Raw genomic sequence first — 21,700 nt, 5'->3', positions numbered from 1 at the left:
CCCATGAAAATGTAATAATAAACCACTTAAAAAAATATTATTGAATTGTTTAATGGCTTTTTTTGTAATGCGGAAAAATTTTAAAAATGGCCTAGAGCATGTAACTTATAAATGCCGACATGTCTATCCCAAACATGGTAGCTGGCTAGTAAACTGCTAGTAATCTAGCTCACATGTGGCCAAAAGTCCATTGTATGCTTTAGCATTACAGTTTTCCTTCACTGTCCACAAACATTTGGCTGTATTGTGTATTTGCATTCCTGTACTCCTGCGGTCATTCTCATTTTTATTCACCTGTCATATTTCTTCATGAACTAATTTGCCTCTGTTTGCTAGGATTTTAAACCACAACTGCATTGAGCAGGATAAATCATTTAATGAAGACAATGGACTAAATGAACGAATGCACTAAACACATCATGGAGCAACTCGTGTGGTGTCCAGTATGCTCACATGTTCGATCAATGTGGCCTTTGTCCTGCCAGCTTCATTTCTGACAGCCTACATAAGAGTAGAAACTGGCCATTCCTGTAACTTTTTTCTTGAGTCCCATAGGATCCCAGTCCTGAAGCTCAAAAGGATCAACAAATGCAGCACATCAATCACATATATACAGTATTTGAACATGAAAGTGGTAGTCAGAGTGCTCATGAATAAATTTGACAGTCATGTAAACACAAATGTCAATGTCAGTATACATATGATTTTGCTACGTATTTATATGCATATAGAAAATTGCAGATACAAGCAGCTTGGTTGGTATTTATGTACTACATTATGTTTATGCTGCACTCGAAAAGTTATTTTTTGCCTCTTGTTCAGTTTAATTAAGTACAATGAGCGAAAGTAACACAATTTTAGAACAGGAATCATTTTTGTTGACATAATTAACTGGGCAGTGGATCTGTAGTTCCCAGCATGCTTTACAAGGGACTGCATTGGAAGAGTAAAATTAGGGATTAAGTGTTATTTCATGTGTTTTTCACTAAAGAGAAAGACATGTTAGTGTTAAATGTTCAGTTATATTGGACATTTGAAGGAGTTTCTGTAATGTTTTTGAATTTTGTGGTTAGCGTTGTGCTGAAGAGTGGCGCTTGTGCTTAGGCTGTGTGCACTCTGTGATCTTTACTAATGTCAGTACTGACACCGGTCTTTTGTTCATTATATACATTGTGTATAATGATGAATGAAATTGCTTATTTAAACATAAGAAAATTAATTCAACCTCACTAAATACATTTTTAAAAAATTAAGTTGGACCAGCATAAAATTTAGTTTGACAAATGTAATAAAGTTAATTAACCATACTAGAGTAAATTAATTTGACCGTAACCAACTAAATTGTGTTGACCCAACTAAATTGATTTATTTTAAATGAACAAAATTAAATTGTGTGTAAAAACTTTCTTCAATTAAATTAAGTAAGAGTAATGAATTCATTTTTGGAGTGTGTAGATTGTGCTCTATAATTTATTTATGGAACTTGCTGTGACTATTCAAGTTTGTATGTGTATTTGTGTGTTTGTATCTACGAAAGGTTTTGCTACTGCTTTAGTTTAGAGCTTTAACTGCTAGTAAACTAGCTTGCATTTGTTACAGTACACCACAGTTGCCAGATCTGGTAGAGTATTCTATAATACTACAATACGCAACTCTAACCTTAGCTAAAATAGCCAGCTGGCTAATCTGGGAAAGCAAAGAATTGGTTTTAGCTGTTAACTCTTTGACTACAGGACAAGACAAGTAGGATTTCAATACCTGAGACTTAATTTACTACCTTAAGACTACATTTTCTATACTGTTTATCCTACAAGGATCATTGGGGAGCCTATCCTAGGGAACTCTAGGCATAAGGTGGGGGACACCCAGGACAGAGTGCCAACCCATTGCAGGGTACTATCACACACATATTCACAAACTACAGACAATTTAGAGCTGCTAGTCAGCCTATAACATATATCTTTGGACTGGCGGAGGAAATCCCTAAAGAATGGGGAGAACACGCAAAAGGGAAGCTGGACTTCTGATCGGAAGTTTGTGAGTTCAAGCTGCCACTGTTGGGCCCTTGAGCAAGGCCCTTAGCCCTCATCTGCTCCCTTGTATACATGAGATAATTGTAAGTGGCTCTGGATAAGGGCATCTGCTAAATGCTGTAATGTAATGTAAACTCCACACACACAGGGCAAGGCAAATGTGCCAAGCCACAGTGCCCCCTAACCCTCCCCCCAACACCTCCAGTTTTTTGTTTTTTTACATAAGTAGTGAAAAAGAATTTACTTCTATGCTGTGAAATTTGACCCAAATACCAAACTGTATAAGCAGAATCCATCATTCAAAAGGCCATTTAAAATCAGTATTTTTTTTAAAGTAACTATAAAAGGATTACTATAAAAAAAAAAAAACAGCTCAGTTGAAGAACCCTTTGAAGCCCTATGCTCTGTAATAAGGCACCTCCCTGAACATTTATACTACTCAGATTTTTATACAATTATAGTGCAATATAATGTAATATAGCACAGTAATTGGGTTGAGTTCAAATTCTATCACTGCTCTGCTTTTTAAAAAAAATCCCCCTTACACTCATATTATGAGTGGAATTTGGACAGTATGCAGTTTATAGATGAAATGAAGCAAACTATTTAATGAGGTAAGTAAAGGGGCAAAACAAAAGAAATAGAGAGGAACAGAGAAGGAAGGGGGACTAGAAAGAGGAAAAAAGAGACACTGATGGCAGGTAACAGGAAGAAGCAGAGTGAGAAAGAGCGATAAGGAGAGACAGACAGTGTGCTGCTGACAAAACGGTGGCTCTTGGTGGCGTGCAGTCGATACACTTTGACTTAAGATGGCTGGCATGTCGAGCGGTTTTCTTGAGATAAGGGGCCGTGTATGTGTGGTTGTGTGTGTGTGTGTGTCTGTGTGTGTGTGTGTGTGTGTGTGTGTGTGTGTGTGTGTAAATGTGTATAAAGCTGCAAAAGCCTAAAATAGATTTCAGCTACTGCCTATGGAAGACTTTTCTCATCTGTGACTAAATGTACTGTACACCATGAAACTTTCCAAACCGCTGTGCTGTGTAAAATCATCTCTGCTTGTAGTTGGTCAGACCATGTTCTAGAGTCTAGAATCTCTCTGAAGGCAGGAAAACCTGTGCAATCTTTTCAGGGACATGTTCCAGAATGTTACACAACACAGACAAGTGCATATTTAGCTGTATGTGTAAGATAGGATAAGATAAAAGAGAGGACAGGATGTATGATGCCTGCCCTTGTATTAATTATGCATTAAATCAATAAAGATAGGAAGTCAGAAAATGGCAGTGACAAGAAAGGCACCTAGAACACCAGTTATAAAAACAAATCATGACGGCTATACAATTTATTCACACGCTTAAAGTTCAAACCCGCTTAAAGCTAGACACGGATCTGAGTGTGGATTTGAATCTGACTCCATATTTCCTCTCTCTTCTCCTCCCACAGATCCGCTGGCTCCCACCATGGCATCTCCCAGCACTCCTCCTGAGTTGCCGTGGTACGAGCTCAGAAGCCCCGGCCCGGATGTGGAGAGCACCACGGCTAAGCCAAGCTCACCACGCTTCATTGGTGGGGGTCTCAATGAGAATCTCATCCCCATCTACTGCTCCACCCTGGCAGCCGTGCTCATTGGCCTGCTCGCGTACATCGTCTTCAAAAGGTGAGGAAGGGTCAAGGAGATGAAGGAGACACAGAAGGAGAAAGAGGGAACAGTAGATCACTAATACATCTACAGACACTTTTATGATTTTATTTTTACAGGTTCATGGATTGACTGTGAACAACTACAACAATAGTAATAATATGTAATAATAACAGTAATTCAAAATTATCTGAAAAATTATAGCCATGTGTACATTTGTATAGATATTATATTGTATAAATGTTATGTATTTGTCAAAGACATGGCATGTCTTTTGTCATATTATGTGTTATGTTATTCTTCTCTATTGTCATATGCAGGGGTTTAGTGGGAATTTTTTATATAAAGGTATAAACGGTAGCTTAGCATGTTTGCATGTTCGCACTTCCAGTGTTGGGGGTTCGATTCCTGCCTCTGTCCTGCGTCCATGGAGTTTGTATGTTTTCCCTGTGTTTCGGGGTGTTTCCTACGGGTACTCTGCTTTCCTCCCCCAATCCAAAGATCTGTCTTGTAAGCTGATTGGCATCTCTAAATTGTCTGTAGTGTGTGTGAGTGTGTGTGCGATGGGTTGGCACCCCATCCAGGATGTCCCCCACCTTATGCCCCAGGTTCCCTGGGATAGATCCCAGGCTCCCCATGACCCTGTGTAGTATAAGCAGTATGGAAAATGGAAGGATGGATGGATAAGTGTCACAATACAATTATAAATCAATTTCTGTGACGTGTATATGTATAAGAATAATAAAGAATAAAAAACCTAATAAATAAATATATACAGATATGTTCAAATAAATAACCTGTCAAGAAACATAAACTTCAGGTGTTTACAGGAATATATGCATATAAAGGGGAAAATATATAGTTCCCATACCACAAATAAGCAAACAAACAAATAAAAGTCACAATACAAGTATAAATTATTTTCTGTGAAATACTGTATGTATAAGAATCATTCATTAAAATTTAAAATACATAAAAAGTAAAAAAAAATATATAAATGACTTAATAATATAAATGACAAATAATGATATATTCCCAAATCCAAAATAAATACTTGTAAGAAAAATGGAAAAGAATCTGAACTAATACTTAAATTTATTAAAATGAATTAGTATTAGTATTAAAATTAATTCACTAAACTTATCTGAACTCAATTTACTTTTTCCATTTTTATATGTGTGTTTATTGATTGTGCGTGTATCTCAGATGGAACAGCTGCAAGCAGAACAAACAGGCGGCCAACAACCGAGCGGCCACGGCCAATCAGACATCTCCGTCTCCGGAAGGAGAGAAGCTCCACAGTGACAGTGGCATCTCTGTGGACAGCCAGAGCCTTCAGGAGCAGCAGCAGCTGCAGACACAGGCCGAGGCTCACACACAAACCCAAACTCAGCTCCACGTGCCTGAACAGATCGGTAAGATCTGCCAGAAACTGCCTTTTTACCTCAAAGTGCTCACAGATATTTTCCTCTGAGCTTGTATACAGGTTTCATAAGTTCATCTATTCTTATGAGTATCTATTAAGGGTCTGACTTTAAAGCCAGGATAGTGTGAAATCAAAATGAATGCAACTGAGTAAACAGCTTTTCTACATTGTTTTTATAACCTAGTGAAGAATAAGAGGGACCATCTTCACAATAAATGTATAGAAATCTAGTACTGCCTATAACCATATCATTTAATACTCACTGCAGTGTTATATGCCATTTAATGTCATTCTCCTGACAATGTAAGACGATACTATGATATGCTGAAACAATGATATTAGGCTATATGGTTATCAATTCATGAATTTTTCATACTGTTCCATCCCTAAATCTTATTATTAGAGTAGCACAGGATGATATAACAGTTGTGGTTTGGAGTCCATACCAAGGATTTCTATCTTGATCTTAAACAATATGATGACGTGAAATTAGAGAAATTAGGGAGGAAATTGGTTGGAGACATGAAGCCGGAAGAACTGATAAAGTAGGCGAGATAAGCGGCTGCTTAAACACTTTCAGTAAACATTTGAATAGGCCGTCCAATGTCTTCAACTTACAAGCATTAGCACCACAAGAGACAAAGACATTTACTGACATTCATTATTAGACCAGCTTGGCTGGAATGCAGTCAGCCTGCAACACTGTTATTAATCAAGTTTGAGATAATCAAAACCTGCCTTCATGTTTAAATATACACTATGTAGCTAAAAGTTTGTAGACACCTGACGATCAGATGCACATGTGCTTTTTGAACACCCCATTCCAGATTTAGTCCCTGTTTACTGTTATAAAAACCTCTACTCTTCTGGGAAGTCTTTCTACTAGATTTTGGGGCGTAGGTGTAGGGATTTGTGCACATCGAGCCACAAGACCATTAGTAAGGTCAAGCAGTGATGTTGTTTGAGGGGGCCTGGGGTGCAGTCAGTGTTCTAGTTCATCCCAAAGGTGTTCAGTAGGGTTGAGTTCATTGCTCTGTACTCAAATTCTTTTATCCTAACCTTGGCAAACCATGCCTTCATGGATCATGCATTGTGCACAGGGGCATTGTCATGCTGGAACATGTTTAGGCTCGACACCTTAGTTCCTGGAAAGGAAATTGTAATCGTAATGCGTACAAATACATTCTATACAATTGTGTTCAATCACAAAATTGTGTTCAATCACATATGGGTGTAATGATCAGGTGTCCACAAACTTTTGGCCATATAATGTAAATCCTTTTTAAAATCCATATTAATTTTAATGAACCACAACAGTTGTCATTTCCACATTCTTAACCATTTGCGCGATTGAAGCTGCAGACAGACTGTAGCATCACAGAATAAACCTGTTAGAAGCCACTTTGCTTCATCTTGATGCCCCAACCAAAGCTAATACAATTGACCTACAGTTTTCACATTTCTGAGCAAGTCATTCTGATTGGCTATGGTATATGGAAATGTGCCAGAAATATCGACAGACTGAGAATAGCTAGTTAGCCTGGTATCTGTAATTAGCATGATAACTTCATCAATCTCACTTAAATGTTTAAGAATTACCAACACTGTGCTCCCAAGTAGTGCGACAAAAAAAAACATTAGCCATATTAGCTGTGGTCCAAGACAGCAAAATTGCCCATGCTGTCTGGGAGGGAAGGATGGTATACACTCTCTCCCTCCTGTCAATCACAGTGATGTGTCATGTGACAGAGGAGAGATAGCTAGTGAGTGGGAATAGGCATGTGACCAAATTTGGGAGAAAACTGGGTTAAAAAAAGGGAATTAGCAACACTGAAAGTCAAGAGGGGTTTCATCGTGCTGACGAGATTGCCGGATTAAAAATAAAAACTTTAATTTCGGCCAATATCTAAACACCCCATTAATGTCTGGCAAAGACTCCTGTTTCATGTCTTTATGTTCAGTGAAAGGCATCCTCAGAAAGCTGCACTAAAGTAATATTACTTGGATACACTGAAGCAGAATGCAAGTCATTCATCTTCAAAATATTTGTAAAAAAAAAAAACTTGCAAACAACGCTTTCCTGTGTCTCCTCTCATTCTCTCTTTCGTTATTCAGCTGCTTCATTCTTCAGTGCCTTCTTAGTCCATCTTTTATCCTGCTCTTAGCCTCTCTTTAACGCTCTCTTTAAAGCTCTTTAACGCTTCTGTATGCCCTGCTCTCTCTGCCCCTCATCACCCAGTCATTTCTCTCCCTCTTCATTAAACATTTTCATTGCATCTGTACATGGTCAGTCCACTGGAAGTCAAGGAGACCATAGATGTTGGGAACCACACAGGAACACACACGTGCCCATATGTCTCGGCATGAGCCACCTGACTTCTCATATGAGTAACGGAAGAATCACTCAGAACTGCGAAATAATATTTAACGAGTAAATGCAACAATTACAGGATGTGGCCTTGAATTGCACCCACACAGTACACACACACACACACACACACACACACGGCCATGGGCAACAGACAGCGAGTCGCAAAACAGAGTGAGTATGTTGATACTATCTATCAGAGTAGAGAGGAACATTTCAAGCATCACCCTTCCAGGCTGTGCAATAATGTGTAAACCCTGTCCCTATAGCCCCAAGTGTATTAATTATAAGTACACAAAAGTCACACACTCACTGGTAGGTGTGGGCAAAATGACAAAAATATTATATAAGGATACCTAAAAACATTGGGATACCATAAAAACATATACATTTTCATGATATTTTAGTTTGCTATCAAAGTGCCAGCAAAAAACAGTGTGCCATAAAAGTTGTAACACTTCTATATAATACCTACAATAATAAATGATTCATCAGGGAAAAAGAGGGGTTAAATAAAACATTTGGCACCACAATTTTAGCTATTTGTTAGTAATTCACTGGATCTGCTGAAGCAATAAAATAAAATCTAATAAAATAAGATTCACAATTTGTGTGAATCAACTACGCCATTATCAGATTAGCATATTTAGATTATGTGCCACTAATAGGATTATAAAACTAAATTAAACTGCATATAAACTCATTTTGATATTCACTTCAGGGCTGAGTTATTGAGCGGACACAAAAATGAAAAATAATCCATGCTGGGGTGGTGTGATGCGGCCCAATGCAAAGTAGATTACTTTCCTATAGCCGTATGGGTCGAATCGTCAACTTGATGATTGCAATCATTATTAATGAAAGGAACATCACACCTGTTAACCATTTATAGTTTACATTTAATGTTATGGAATGTCCGTGAGACACGTTGCCTCGACAAAACAATTATGGAGACAAGGAAAATGCAAACGCCTCTGTCTTCAAGACTCTCCCATGTCAGGAAACTAACTGACACCCGAAACCACAATACCCACACCACATCAATGAATACACTAATGAGCATTTACTGTAGAATTGATGATGTATTAGAAGAAGCACATCAATATAAAACTATCATTTATGTTACAGCTGGAACTGCTGTCCGAGTTATGGAGTGCTGTTATTAAAAATGAATTCACACCTTCTGACCAGGTTTGAGAATTCAGCAGCACTGTAGTTCCTTGTCGGTTGATTGGCATTACCAAATTGTCTGCAGTGTGTGAATGTGCATCCGACTGTGCCATGTGATATCCACTGCCTTGTGCTCCAAGTTCCCTGGGATAGGCTCCAGGTTCCCCATGAGCCTGTGTTGGATAGGCAGTACAGAAAATGGATGGATAGATGGATGGAAAGCACTGTAATATACTGTACATTAATGTAGAATAATACATGCTGAAAGTAAAGGAATACTCCAGGATTTTTCAAATCTAATCTCCACGCACTTCATATGTATTGTATGTGTGAATAGAATAGAGATTAAATATAAAAACCTTTTAATAAACCCGTTTAACCAAACTTGCCTTACGATGGAAGTCTAAGGGCAGCTGCTGAGGTTGAGAAAACAACTGCCCCATAACTTTTCTGTTCTTTTCTCAGTACATGGAAATGTGTTTACATTTTTATCTGTGGTAAACGCACATACACTACAGATGTGGTCAAAAATATAAAAAATAAACTTGCAAAAATGCTGAAGTATATCTTTAAAGCAAGAGCCCAGTCTGACCTTCCTGCTCTCCTGTCTTTGTGTGTGTTAGTGTGTGTTAGTATGTGTGTGTGTGTGTGTGTGTGTGTGTGTGTGTGTGTGTGTGTGTGTGTGTGTGTGCCAATCGCTTGCCTATATAAGACACTGGAGAAAAGCAAATGATTAATGAATAAATAAAAAGCACTGATACACAGTTACTTAAAGTAAATGCTTTCCCAGGCTACTGGGAATTTGAAAGGCAGAAAATCATTAAAGTGTACAATGCGTCAGCACAGATATATGGAATACACTTGTTCAGGAGGACTGGTTGGCAAGCTTTCCATCTTTCAGAGTTATTCCATGCCCTTATCTATACAATGGCCTACTCTGACCAACTATGACAATTGTGTGAAAGAGAAGAGTGGTGCTGACAGCAGTGACAAAGCTCTGATAAAGTAAGACAGAGTGGGTGGCTGTATTATGATGTTCAAACTTTCTACAGTCTAATAATTAGAATAACGAGAAGGACCTGATGTAAATACCTTCTTTCACTCTGTCACCTGATATGGAGGGAAGTGAATGGAGAGATGGATATTTTTTTGTATCAAGATTTCATATTCCCATTCCCAAGAGGGCACAGCAATGCATGATGGGAGAGTGTGCTGGAGGATTCTGATCCATCAGGCATGAAAGTAGATGCCCAAGTAGCCCAGAAGAGAGAGAGAGAAAGACCATTAGTAACTTTTAATTTTCAGGACCTAGAACGTCTGATTATAACCCTTTATCACCCTGTTGTTCATGTTCCTTGAATTCAGCATCCAGAGGGCATGGTGGCTTAAAGGTTAGCACATTTGCCCCACACCTTTGGGACTGGGGGTTTGATTTCCACATCCGCCCTGAGTGCATGGAGTTTGCATGTTCTCCCCGTGCTTTAGGAGTTTCCTCCAGGTACTTCAGCTTGTGTCTGTGAAGTTTGCCCACAGCACAGCCAAATATTCAATAATCAATTATTAAACTAGCCTGAAGTAGCACTGTGGTATGTAAAGTAACCACTCCAGCTTTGAAGCTGATATGAGAATTGAGATTAATGTCTGTATTTATGGTAGATTTTATTGCCTCTGAAAAGTAATACTTTTTGGCTTCCACTGTGATTTCCTTATTTCTCAGATCTAAACATGTTCTGAACTGATCATTACTTATCATGTGTAAATCACTAACTATACCCAAGTTGCCCTGACATTTCCTCAGCTGTCTCAAACTGTATTTTTACACAGCAGTTTGTTTGCCTTATTGGCTCATTAGTAGGTGTGTGGTGATGGATTGCAGTGCTCTCATGGGGGCAGCTCAAAATTTGCCGCAACACCAGTGTTTAATGGCTGCTAATTAGAAATACAAAAAATAGGCTGCTATATCAGAAGCTATTAAAACTCCTAGTGTTTCTACATGCTTTCTGTGATTGTGTATTATGTATAGGCAACTCATTAAAGAAAGTGGAAAAACTCAATAAATCAGTAAAATTAACATTTCCTTGTCTAAACCTTGACTGAGGTCTTGATCTATTTATTTCTCCTTCTTTTCAGAGTCACTCTGGGGTGTCAGGGGGGATCTAGGTGAGTTTGTTTAACAGAAACCAGAGGGTTTAGGAAGCTGAAGTACTAAAGTATGGCTGTATCTAATTAAAAACAGAGAGAGAGAGAGAGAGAGAGATTGCTTTGGATCCAGTCCCCCGAAATCAATGTTGCCATGCCCACAGATTTCCTGAAAAATCTTATACTGTGGTTGCAGGTTAGTTTTTTTTAGGCCCTTTGTATACATTGTATTAATTATTTATCTTCCTATTAAAACCTACACCAATGGCCATGCAAGCTTTGTTCATTATTTCATAAATGTATTATATTGTGCATCTATTTCTTCTCAACACATTTTTTTATTTTTATTTTTTTTAATGTATGGCCACTTCTAGTTTAAAAACACAAGACCATTTTATGACCTTGAGAAAAGAAATACTTAAGATTGTTGCATGTTTTTAATATTGGCTGTTTATTAGTTTTGTTTTACTGACCATTAGTCTGTTTTTTTTGTGCTGGTTGTGAACAGCTATTAAGCTGCTTTTGTCACTCAGACCTGGCAATCTGAAGACCTTTTTAGTGTCTCATTTCACCAGTCTAGTTTCTCTTCCTCTCATCAACTCTGCGGTGGTTCCTAACATTTTTAAAAACAAGGTTGCTACTGTAGCCAAAAACATGTCTCATGACTCCAATAATCACTATTTTATCTGTACGGATTAATCAGCTATAAATGTATAGGATTAATACAGTATAATATTACAATACTCACATCACTGGGATACTTGATGCTTTTTGGAAGAAACTAAATCCATGTAGTATAACTCTAATGCATTTTTATTATGATAGAATTAAGCAAAATGAATGTTTCATATATTTCAGTGGAACAGCAAGTATACCAACAAATGCCACACAAGTGTTAGCAGATGCATTTATAGCACAAAATGTAAACTGATATCTGGTATTGCTCACTGCTTACTAGCTAATAGTAGTAAGTTTGAAATTCAGCTAGCTAGAGCTAGACTCCTCACTCATGTGTGTTTCAGTGAAGTGACTGAGTCACTCAGTCAGTTAGTCAGTTAGTCAGTCAGTCAGTCAGTGAGCGAAAACATCTCTTCTAGGGTGGCCCGCTAGGCGGTCTGGCAAAAAAGCTATTGGAATTTACTTAATAAATAAATAAATTGTGTTACATTAACAACATTTTGTTCTGGTACATCCAATATGATGTGATCTTGTATTTTCCAAGCCCTGAATAAAATTACTCACCAAGCACAGTACCAAACTAGGGCCACTGGCGTAGGGAGGCAGCGACATTTTTCACTGCACAATTTTACCACTCATATTTTAATCAAGTTAGTTTAATGCTACAGTCAGTGCGTTTACATGGACAACAATAATCCACTATTAACCCGATTAAGACAATACTCTGATTAAGAAACTAGCATGTAAACAGCAATTTGTAATTACCTTAATCCGATTAAGCTCATTCTCGAAGTAAACACAAATCGAATTAAGACATGTGGAGTACTCCTGTTTTAGTCGCATTATTGACGTGTATTACAGACATGTAAACACCTTAATCACATTATTAACGTCGTGTGGGAGCTTTCACCGCATTTTGCGACAGGACATGATCACACAAGGCAGTGCTCAACCGTTTTACGGCAAAAAAGAGAGCACAGGTAGTCCCAAACCGCATACTTGCCTACTACAGGCCTGTAGTAGGACAAATAGATGTATCTCGGCTACTATATAGAAGGTAAGTACACGGTTTGGGACGCAGCCCATGGCTTCAAGCAGTCGTCTATTTGCACGTACAGCATGAAAAATAATGAACCGCACTTGAAGCGTTCGTAAAAAATCAAATATAAACACCCAAAACTGTATACGGTACCATAACGAAGACGAACTGTATGTTGATACGTGAAATTCTGGAGGGAACGTCGGACGGCCTGGCGCGGTGACGTAATGACGTGTGCAGTTAATCGCTCTATGTTCTATAACGTGTAAAACGGGTACATGAGAGGAGTATTCTAAACGCGACTCATGTAAACACCTTAATCACAATATTGTCTTACTCAGAGTAAGGTCAATGATTAGATTACTGCTGTCCATGTAAACGTAATCAGTTATTTATTCCCATTAGCAGTAATATCCTCAGGAGATTTTATAATGTAATTGGATCACTTTAACTTAACACTACTTGAATTGATCACACTCACTCTACATAATTCAAACTACTGTAGTAATTAGAAACTTCTCTTAAAACTGGTTCTCTTAAAACTGACCAGATAGTCAACCTTTTTTTCAGTGTAACTAGACTCAGTTAGGGAAAATGCCTCTTCCCCCCAGCCAGTCCGGCAAAAGTCTATCAAGACAACTAAAGTCTAGCCAACCACTAGTACTTGATAAGACCTACTGTCAGATACAGGATGAAATTGAAATCTGATACAGAGTCAATTGTTTACGTGATCAACAAACAGGTTAGAACAAGCCAAAGCAAACTTGACAGCGAAACAAGAAGAGTCAAAACCAGAATAGCACGCACACAATAATAAAACCTTGGCACCATTATTAGTGATGCATTGGAATGCTTCACAAGGAATGTTTCACAAGGAACACAGGTTTGAAGTGTGTATATGTAGTAAGCTAGTGATAGGGATCAGGTGTATGTGATTAGAAGTCTGGGGTGTGAGAGCAAGCTCATGTGACAGATCATGTGATAAGTTTTGTAGTTGCTGTAATTGATGTATGGTGCGGCCCTGATAATGACAACAGTAATTATAGGCAACACTGGGCACTGAATTCCAAATCAATATCAGTTTCGAACAGAATTTTACTAAACACCCTCTGGCTGTCCACATATACACAAAAAACTACCATGACAGAATCAAGTCACAGAAAGACTCCACACAATCTGATTTACTTCTCAGACTGGGAAAGATTTCCCTCAGGTAAACTTTACCATCCCACTTCAGTCCTGCTCAACAAGATCAACAGTAATCACTCTGCCTTCCTCTCTCTCTCTCTCTCCTGCTTCCCTCCATCCTCTGCAGCTCTATCTGACCCATGAGGAATGGAGTGATGGATAAATGGATGTCAGACAGGGGGATGGCTTGTTTAAATTTTAACCGTTCCATCTAGTGCTTTCCTTCTCTGCTTTTAGTCTCTTACGTCCCACAAACCTCTTTATTTCTGTCTCCATCTTTCTTTGTTTCTTTTCTTATTGACAATTGCAGCATCTCAGCCATTCTGTCCACCTACCTCTCTAATGTGACGATTAGTCTTCTAACTTCTTTCCAATCGTTTACAGCTTTGTTGTTCTTTCTCATTGGACATTAATGTGTAAACAGGGATAAAAACAGCCTTGGACCACTAAAAGTGTACAATAGAGCAATACATTTCATAAACAGACATTAGATAAACACTCTCTTAGCTGTAATACAGTGTTTTCCTCAAAGGGTGATAAATGTTGGACCCCGTCCTACCATAACGAGACACAAAAGTGGCTTCAGATCCTAATGGGGTCTTGTGCAAACTGTGCCAAAAGATATAACTGAACATCATAGATGGCTGCTGTGTGTTGAGCCTACAAAAAAAGCATCTCTCATATAGAAAATTAAATTCCCAAACAACTGGTATAAGTGGTGGTAGAATTTGGATTTTAATTAGAATTGCATAGGTAGCCAATTACGCTAATGATTAAGAATGAATAGATAATCCCCCCCAAAAACACAGGGTTTCCCCTGCCTTGTCGCCTAAGTCCCCATGGATAGGCTCCAGGCTCTCTGCGAAGCGGTAGAGAAAATGGATGACAGGATGGAAGTTTTTGTGAGGTGATTGTGTGTTTGTGCTAAACTTTCTTGTATTTTTCTCAGTTTTGTCACTGTTTTCACATATTCTGATTCCGAAAATATTAGCATCCGTTTGCGCCAGTTCACTTTCAGAGTAAGAAATGGCTTCTACCAGCAACCAGACTGCATCCTTCCATCATGCGCATAGTACAACAGGTGGCATGGTTTGGAAAAGATTAGCACACAACACAGCATCAGCACAAGTTGCTTTGTGCCACACAAAAATATAAGAACCAATTGGTGTGGTTTGTGTAAACAAGCGTCATATGAAAAATGCAAAAGTCAATAGGCAGAAGAGTTCCTTTTCTTGCTACTGAATCAGTGAAGTGAAGAGTAAAAAGTTATATTAACAGCCTATTCAACCTGCATGTCCGCCAGGCAACTGTGAATGAAAAAGGGATAGCCAGTATTCATAATCTGCTTGTCCCAGGCACCTGGGCTAGTGATTTGTCCACTTAGACTAAAGTAGAGCCCTAGGAGTGGAAATGCCATTATAAACTTCACAGAGACAACCAAAGTTAAACAATTTACACAAGTTTTAATGCACCAGACATTTCAACCTTCCCAGTTTGAACCCTCAAAGCAAATAAAAACTCAAAATTGGACATGGGACATTTGCATTTAACAAACTAGCTGGACAGATATGTTAATGCACAGCCTGAGCTGCACAGGAAAACTGAGAATTAGCACTTGTTTCTCACATTAGGAGAAAGATGCAATGGAGAGATACTTATGATGTCACACACTGACAGGCCAAAAAAAGGATAAATAAACAGGCGTTGTATGGCTGAACGCTGTTGTACCACTGCATCGGCATGGCGCGGCCGCGATTCAGACACAAAAATGGAACCAAAGAATTCAAAGAGCGCTCTCTGCATTCTGGAATCGTTTCCATGGCTCCCCACAATTGACAGAAGATTGAAGGGTTTAGTGGGAAAATGGGGCATTTGTGTGTCGTACTGAATGTAGTAATGATTGCAGTTAAAGAGTGGTGGTGGTGGTGGAGGGGGGGGGACCAGGGTGAGCATCCAGCTCGAGAGAGCCCCCATTAGGTGAAAGCTGAATAGACTGTTAAGCTTAAAATCACTAGATATTCTTCTACTGCACTTTCATTGAACACAAATTGAAATCAAAAAGGAACATTGTTACGTGTTAGATTATGTCATCAGCGATCATCAATATTGATCACATAAATCAAAATGCAATGCTTACTTCTAAACATCTTTTGAATTTTGACTATCACCATCTATTTGGTAGTGTGGAAAAAAACAACATTAACCTGTAAGTGCAGTCCTTCGCAAAGGGTTGCCAGGATTTGGGTTTTTACACCTAATTGCACTTGTATTGTGGGTGGAAAAAGCAAGCCTGTGGGTGGTATTTTTTGGACTAGTCTAAGCAGCTTGTAGCCAACAAATCAAATTATTAGAATGAAATCTAATCAGTTTCTACAAACATAGGATATAAGAAGAAGAGATAAATAAATAAAGAGAAAGTGTAAATGCAGACAGCGTATCCGTGACGTACAAGAAGCATTTCTTCTATAAGCTGTATTGAAATGTTTGGGAGAAACAAAGGGGGATTATAGATTGAACAATGGCCTACCAGGTGATAATAAAAAAATGCGTGCACACCATGGTGAACTTATTTGCCATACAAAGACTGAGACAAAGAAGAAAAATGTTAGTTCCTTTCCAATACCCAACTTTATTTTGGACTAGTTTGATTTCTTTTATGCAGTTTTTAGAAGTAGTTGTGCTGTAAATTTACTAACAACTGCCTCCACAGGACTCTAGACTATAGGAGAAAATGGATAAATCTAAAACCCTAAAGGGTTCTTTGGTTCCTTAAAATGTCTATGCAGAAATCTACAACAGAGGGCTCCCCTATCAGAGACTTCTTCAGGATGCTAGGACCATCAATTATACAAATAACTGTAAAGAACCATTTTTTTTTCTAAGAGATTACCAGTTTACTCTAACAGTTATGTTTTTTATGTTTTGGGGGAACTCCTGGTTTTTACAACACAAACCCAGATGAATAAAACAAATACCAGTCGTAATTGCCCACAGAAATCCTGTATTATTGTAACTATGTCACATTATGAAGAAAAATGCAATATTATTTCCACGTCATGTATACAAAAGAAATGGTCTGATGTAGAAGCTGATGTGGAAGGATGTGGAAGCTAGACTTCAAAAACCATAATCTATGATGTGTATGTTATTATAATAATGGTATAAGAATGATGCTTGTACAATACAACACAGTATGGTAACATTCATCTTTGTCAAAAACAAAAAGAAAACTCTTTCTTTCCCATTCTCTTTTCCCAGTGGTAAGGGTGGATGGAGGGGCTCAGTCGGGCTCTCCGCCATCACAGGCATGAAGGGAGCTTCTGAAGGAGGTGACACCATCAAGCAGATGAAGGAAAAGAAGTTCCAGTGAGAGCAAAGTGGTGGGAAGAGAGAGGAGGAAAGTGGCATGCTGTTCTGGTGGTCATTAGCTAACTGTGACCATCAGCTCCTAATAAACCCAGTATGGACATTTCCCCGGTGCACTGGGTCCTGTGAGCTTGGAGATCAGATGTTTTGGGCCACAATCTTCACTTCTACAGAAATGCCATCATATTATCCACATGCCCCAAGGTCAACACTTTACAGGCTGAAACCCAGTTCAGATCATACCAGCAGCTGTCATCTGTAATGACACTTTGATCTAAATTGGGCTTCATATAGCACTGATATCTAACAAAACAGCTCATTTAACACCATCACCCAAATCTAAATGGCCTTATAGCATTCCTCAGTGTATTTTCAATGATGTATATGCCAAAATATATGTATGTAAACCATGCATTTGTTCCCCTAACAAACTAATCCATACAGTAAGGTAGTCAACTCAAACCAACTGAAGATCACCAACCCAAGTAAAGCCACTTCATGTTTTGAAGACACTCTTAGAGCTAAGAAAGCAGGTCTGTTTTTCAGACTGATTGCAGCCGTTGCCTCCTGCTCCTGATGATCTGATCCCACCAAACTTTCAGATGAATAAGAGATCTAAATCCGGACCTATGACCCATATAGGCCGTATATGGACTCCACAAGAATGCCTCAATCGCACTAACCTCCTTTGTTTGGTTTTTGAGTCTTTATTCTTAATATTCTTTATATTCTTGACCCCTGGCAAGAAAAAAGCATGTCTTTGAGGTGTTGGTCAGATTCCTTCCTTCAAAGTAGTGTATAGAGATGTGAAAGGTTGCCCTTTAAAGTCCAGGCCTGTTAGTGGTGCTGTTTTCACCCCTAATGGTGGTTTGTGAAGTGAAGCTAATTCTGCATCAGTGAGTGTAGGCGACATCTTGAAAAGGTGACATTTACTGACCTTTACGTTTGTAATGACTCACATCTATACTTAGCACTCTCTCTCTCTCTCTCTCTCTCTCTCTCTCTCTCTCTCTCTCTCTCTCTCTCTCTAAGCAGCTATCTTTTTCTGACATACCCACATACAATCTTCATTTCCTCCACACATACATACTGTAAGTGCATTGTATTCCCTCCGCTATTACCTCACTTCCACCCAGGTTTATGTTACAATGCTGAGTTGTATGGTTCTCGTTTCACTAAGAGCAAACTATAGCGGGCCAGTTGGATGCAATCCTGCAATTCTGCACATCAGAGGGAGTCGGCTTAATACATCACTGTTGTAATTCCCAGGCTCAATATTCAGTGATTCATCTTCAGACTTCTGTTCGCCATTTACCTCTCTCAATTTCACCCCATGGCTGACTAAATCAGCTTTGAGAACCGTGGGTAAATGATTCATGCCGTGGTTGGTGAGTAGGCTACATGTGGTAAACTGGGGTCCATTAGATGCTCTAATGTGGTTGCGCTCCATAGCCAGCTCAGCATCATTGGACTGTGAGTGGTTATGACTGGCTGTAAGTGCTGTATCACTGTGCTGGTGGTAATGCCGTTAAAAAAAAATTACTTCAAACCAGCACCCTTAAAGGTTCTTCAGGTTCTTTGTCCCTTTTGGGTTCCCCTCAAATGTTCTATGTAGAACCCTGCAACAGAAGCTTTCTACATTAGGTTTTATTTAGAACCCTGTCTACATAGTGTTTTCCTATCAGACAAATTCCAATCAGACTAACTGTCTAATTGGTGGACTGATTATAAGTAAAAACTACTAGGCAATCACAGCAATGAAAGTGAGCAGACTATTTTGCTTACTCTTCTTCTTCAAGTGTACTGATGAATTGCTGGTTCATGTTTCAGTTGTATAGTGCCACCTTGTGTGTGGATGTCCAAAACAGCTAATTTAATTTCATGTGAACTCTAACAATAGTTTAGCAGTCTGTGAGTGGGTGAGTGAATAAAAATGTCTACACATACTATCAAATTGCTTCAAGTTGACCTGGGGGTGCACCAATAACATACAGGAAAGGAAGAGTTCTCATCAAGAATGAGCGGTGTGAAAGTGGGCAAACACTCACAACTCACATACCATCCACACACCACAACAGAACAACCAAAACCAACCAATTTTACCCCCCCCCCCCTCCCCCAGGATTACATCCTTCCTCCATTACCCTAATGAGCGGTAGCGGCATAGACATGCATTGAGCACATCAACACACAAACACACACACACACACATATATAGTTTTACTGTGTCTACTGCATGGCTTTGTAGTTTACTCCACAGTCCAGAATGGGAGCTTGTAATCTAACGCATCACTCTCAGGTCACTGGGCACAAACTGAGGAATGGCGGTGGGATTCAAACTGCAATAAATAACCACTGTAGTATTGATCAAACTTTGTTTAATGAGCACAGTATTGACACTTTTTTCTATTTTACTCAGGCTTATCTAATGTAAATAGCTGACATTAAAAGTACTGCATACTGATTCGACTGTACATTTACTTATTTCTGTAGCATTGGGCTTGGAGCAACTGAAAGATGCCTTCATGGTCGGATGTTAGTTGGACAGAACCTGGTGTGTACCATTGCCTTATAGCTTTACTCCTTTGTTTTGCTTCATTTGGCTAATACGAGCTTTGGCTTTGCGTGATAAGCTGAAGTCGGTGTTCACCTCCTGTCTGGCAGAGCAATAGAGAATGTGTTGTTGCGCATTATAGTTCAGAGCCGTCCTCCTCACTCAGCTGGGTGCTTTCCATTAAATCATTCTATGGAGCGTATCATTGGCCTCTGCAGCTAGCCTCTGTGTTGGAGTTTAATGCGTTTTTATGGCTCCATTGCCTCACGCGTGGAGCTCTACTGCACAGTTTTGCTGAAAGCACTCACAGGTGAAAAAGAAAGACAAGTCGCTTTATTGTTTTTTCCCCTCTTGATTGATTTTTCTGTGAACACATAAGGCAACAGAGGACAGCTGTCATCTTTGCATGAACAGAGAAATGAAAGAGAAGCTCTAATTTTCCCAGGACATGATGTTCCTTCAGTTTAGTCTCCAGAGTACTGATATTTTCATACCATTAAAAAGGAATACAAGTGATTAAGTGGATAAGAAAGTGTTCCTAGAATCATAGTACAGTGAATAGAAGCTAACATGGATTTTCCACTATGAATTGCTCCAAGTGTACAATGAAGCACTTCTATATTCAGCATCTCAGCGTACAGTCTTCACTCAATAACCAGCTTTTACTTCCATTTATCACCCAAGGATGAGTATAGAATGTACACAAGCCTAGTGATTAATATTCATATGCAAAATGTGTTGCGCTAGCTAACTTTGTCCTATCCTGTGTTTGGTTCTATTTTTATCCAGTCCTGTTCTTTTATAGCAAACATGGTTTCGTTTCTTGATAGAATTACCTTTTCAGAGCAGAATTTTATAAAGACAGTTTACTTTTGTAGCACTTAAACTGATTGAATTAGTACACTCAAAGAGTATCCAGCACCATAAAGTGCCTGTGGACTACGTCAGGTGTCTTTGAGCTACATTCATAAAGTTCAATTTTGCATCGCTTTGCTCTACTTTTTATTTTTTTTTCCTTTATGTCTGGTCTGTATAAAATGTAAGTTGTATGTATGCTTTCTACATTTAAATGGGTCTTTAGTCAAGAGAAGATGGTCATGAAGGTTAAAGAACATTACATCATTATCCAAATAAATTTAATCCGGGTTATAGTTTAACAGAAGTGGGCTTGAACATTCACAAGCTACACATGCTATATATTCTTAGTATCATGAAGTAAAATGCAGAACCTATCATCTACTGTCACGTTTCTGTGTTATTATTATATCATTCTATGCATTTACAGAATAATACAACAGTGATTTAACAAAGAAATCTTGACTATGGGTACTGCATATCAAATCAGTGGCAAGTGACAATACTTGATGTGAGTTTGTGTTCGGAAAGCCAAATCTATGGACACATCCCTTGAAACCCTGCTTTAGATGGACACAGAGACACTCTTAAGAGGCAAGATGCTTAGATGAAGATGTCAAGGGTGATTCTCAAGGGGGAAGCCACTCTATTAGTCTCTGCTCCCTTAATGGGGATGAATGTTAATTGTACTTAGCCCATATTCTCCAATGCATTGTGTAAATGTGACAAATTTCACATAGTTGTTATGACAGTACACTTATGTAAATGACAAAGGAAACAAATTAGTTATGTAATAGAATAAAACCAAATATGATTGCTCCTGTCTCATCTGATTCTTCTTTTATTTACACTCAGTAATGAACCTATAGAAATATTTGGCCATTCATTTAGGCTGAACAGATAAGCTTTACTACAGATTAGATCAACATTAGACACCAATGATTCATGATTACTTAAATGAAATAAAGGAAAACAATTCACTGTTAATATAGAATACATACACCATCACAATCGTTCTTTTCCAACGTACACATGTACAGTGAAAGGCAGAAATATTATGATGACAATTCATTCAAAATTTTGGTTCTCAAAGTGCTGATATATACTTACAATATTTAGAGAAATGAGAGAAGGAAACAGTCAGGCTGTTTACAGCATACAGATGAACTGTCCCTTTGAATGCGCATATTAGCATAATTTGATATGTCCCTAATAGATTCTACATACAGCCCTGCAACAGCGTATTCC

General features: G+C 38.6%; 2 protein-coding genes across 4 annotated transcripts in view; one reads left to right on the top strand and one right to left on the bottom strand.

Annotated features, from left to right (window-relative positions):
- selenow2a (selenoprotein W, 2a) overlaps window positions 1-13,693 on the bottom strand; it is an 84,092-nt gene extending 70,399 nt beyond the window's left edge. The window contains exon 1 of the transcript XR_001815498.3: window positions 13,684-13,693. The gene's annotated coding sequence lies outside the window, so the exon portion shown is untranslated. The remainder of the gene's footprint in view (window positions 1-13,683) is intronic.
- The window catches only part of ngfra (nerve growth factor receptor a (TNFR superfamily, member 16)), a 50,816-nt gene extending 29,546 nt beyond the window's left edge, over window positions 1-21,270 (top strand). The window contains exons 4-6 of one of the 3 annotated variants that reach the window (XM_017461254.3): window positions 3,474-3,687; window positions 4,876-5,084; window positions 16,936-21,270. In XM_017461254.3, coding sequence (XP_017316743.1) covers window positions 3,474-3,687; window positions 4,876-5,084; window positions 16,936-16,988 — 476 coding nt within the window. In that variant the 3' untranslated portion in view covers window positions 16,989-21,270. Of the gene's footprint in view, window positions 1-3,473; window positions 3,688-4,875; window positions 5,085-9,998; window positions 10,655-10,763; window positions 10,823-16,935 lie in introns of those variants that run through there. The other 2 variants (XM_053675528.1, XM_053675526.1) reach the window with 2 other exon arrangements.
- Window positions 21,271-21,700: the final 430 nt, after the last annotated feature.

Source organism: Ictalurus punctatus, chromosome 2 (assembly GCF_001660625.3).
Source record: "Ictalurus punctatus breed USDA103 chromosome 2, Coco_2.0, whole genome shotgun sequence".
Lineage (NCBI taxonomy): Eukaryota > Metazoa > Chordata > Actinopteri > Siluriformes > Ictaluridae > Ictalurus > Ictalurus punctatus.
The sequence above is the reverse complement of the archived record's forward strand: the minus strand, read 5'-3'. Positions and strand labels throughout refer to the sequence as shown.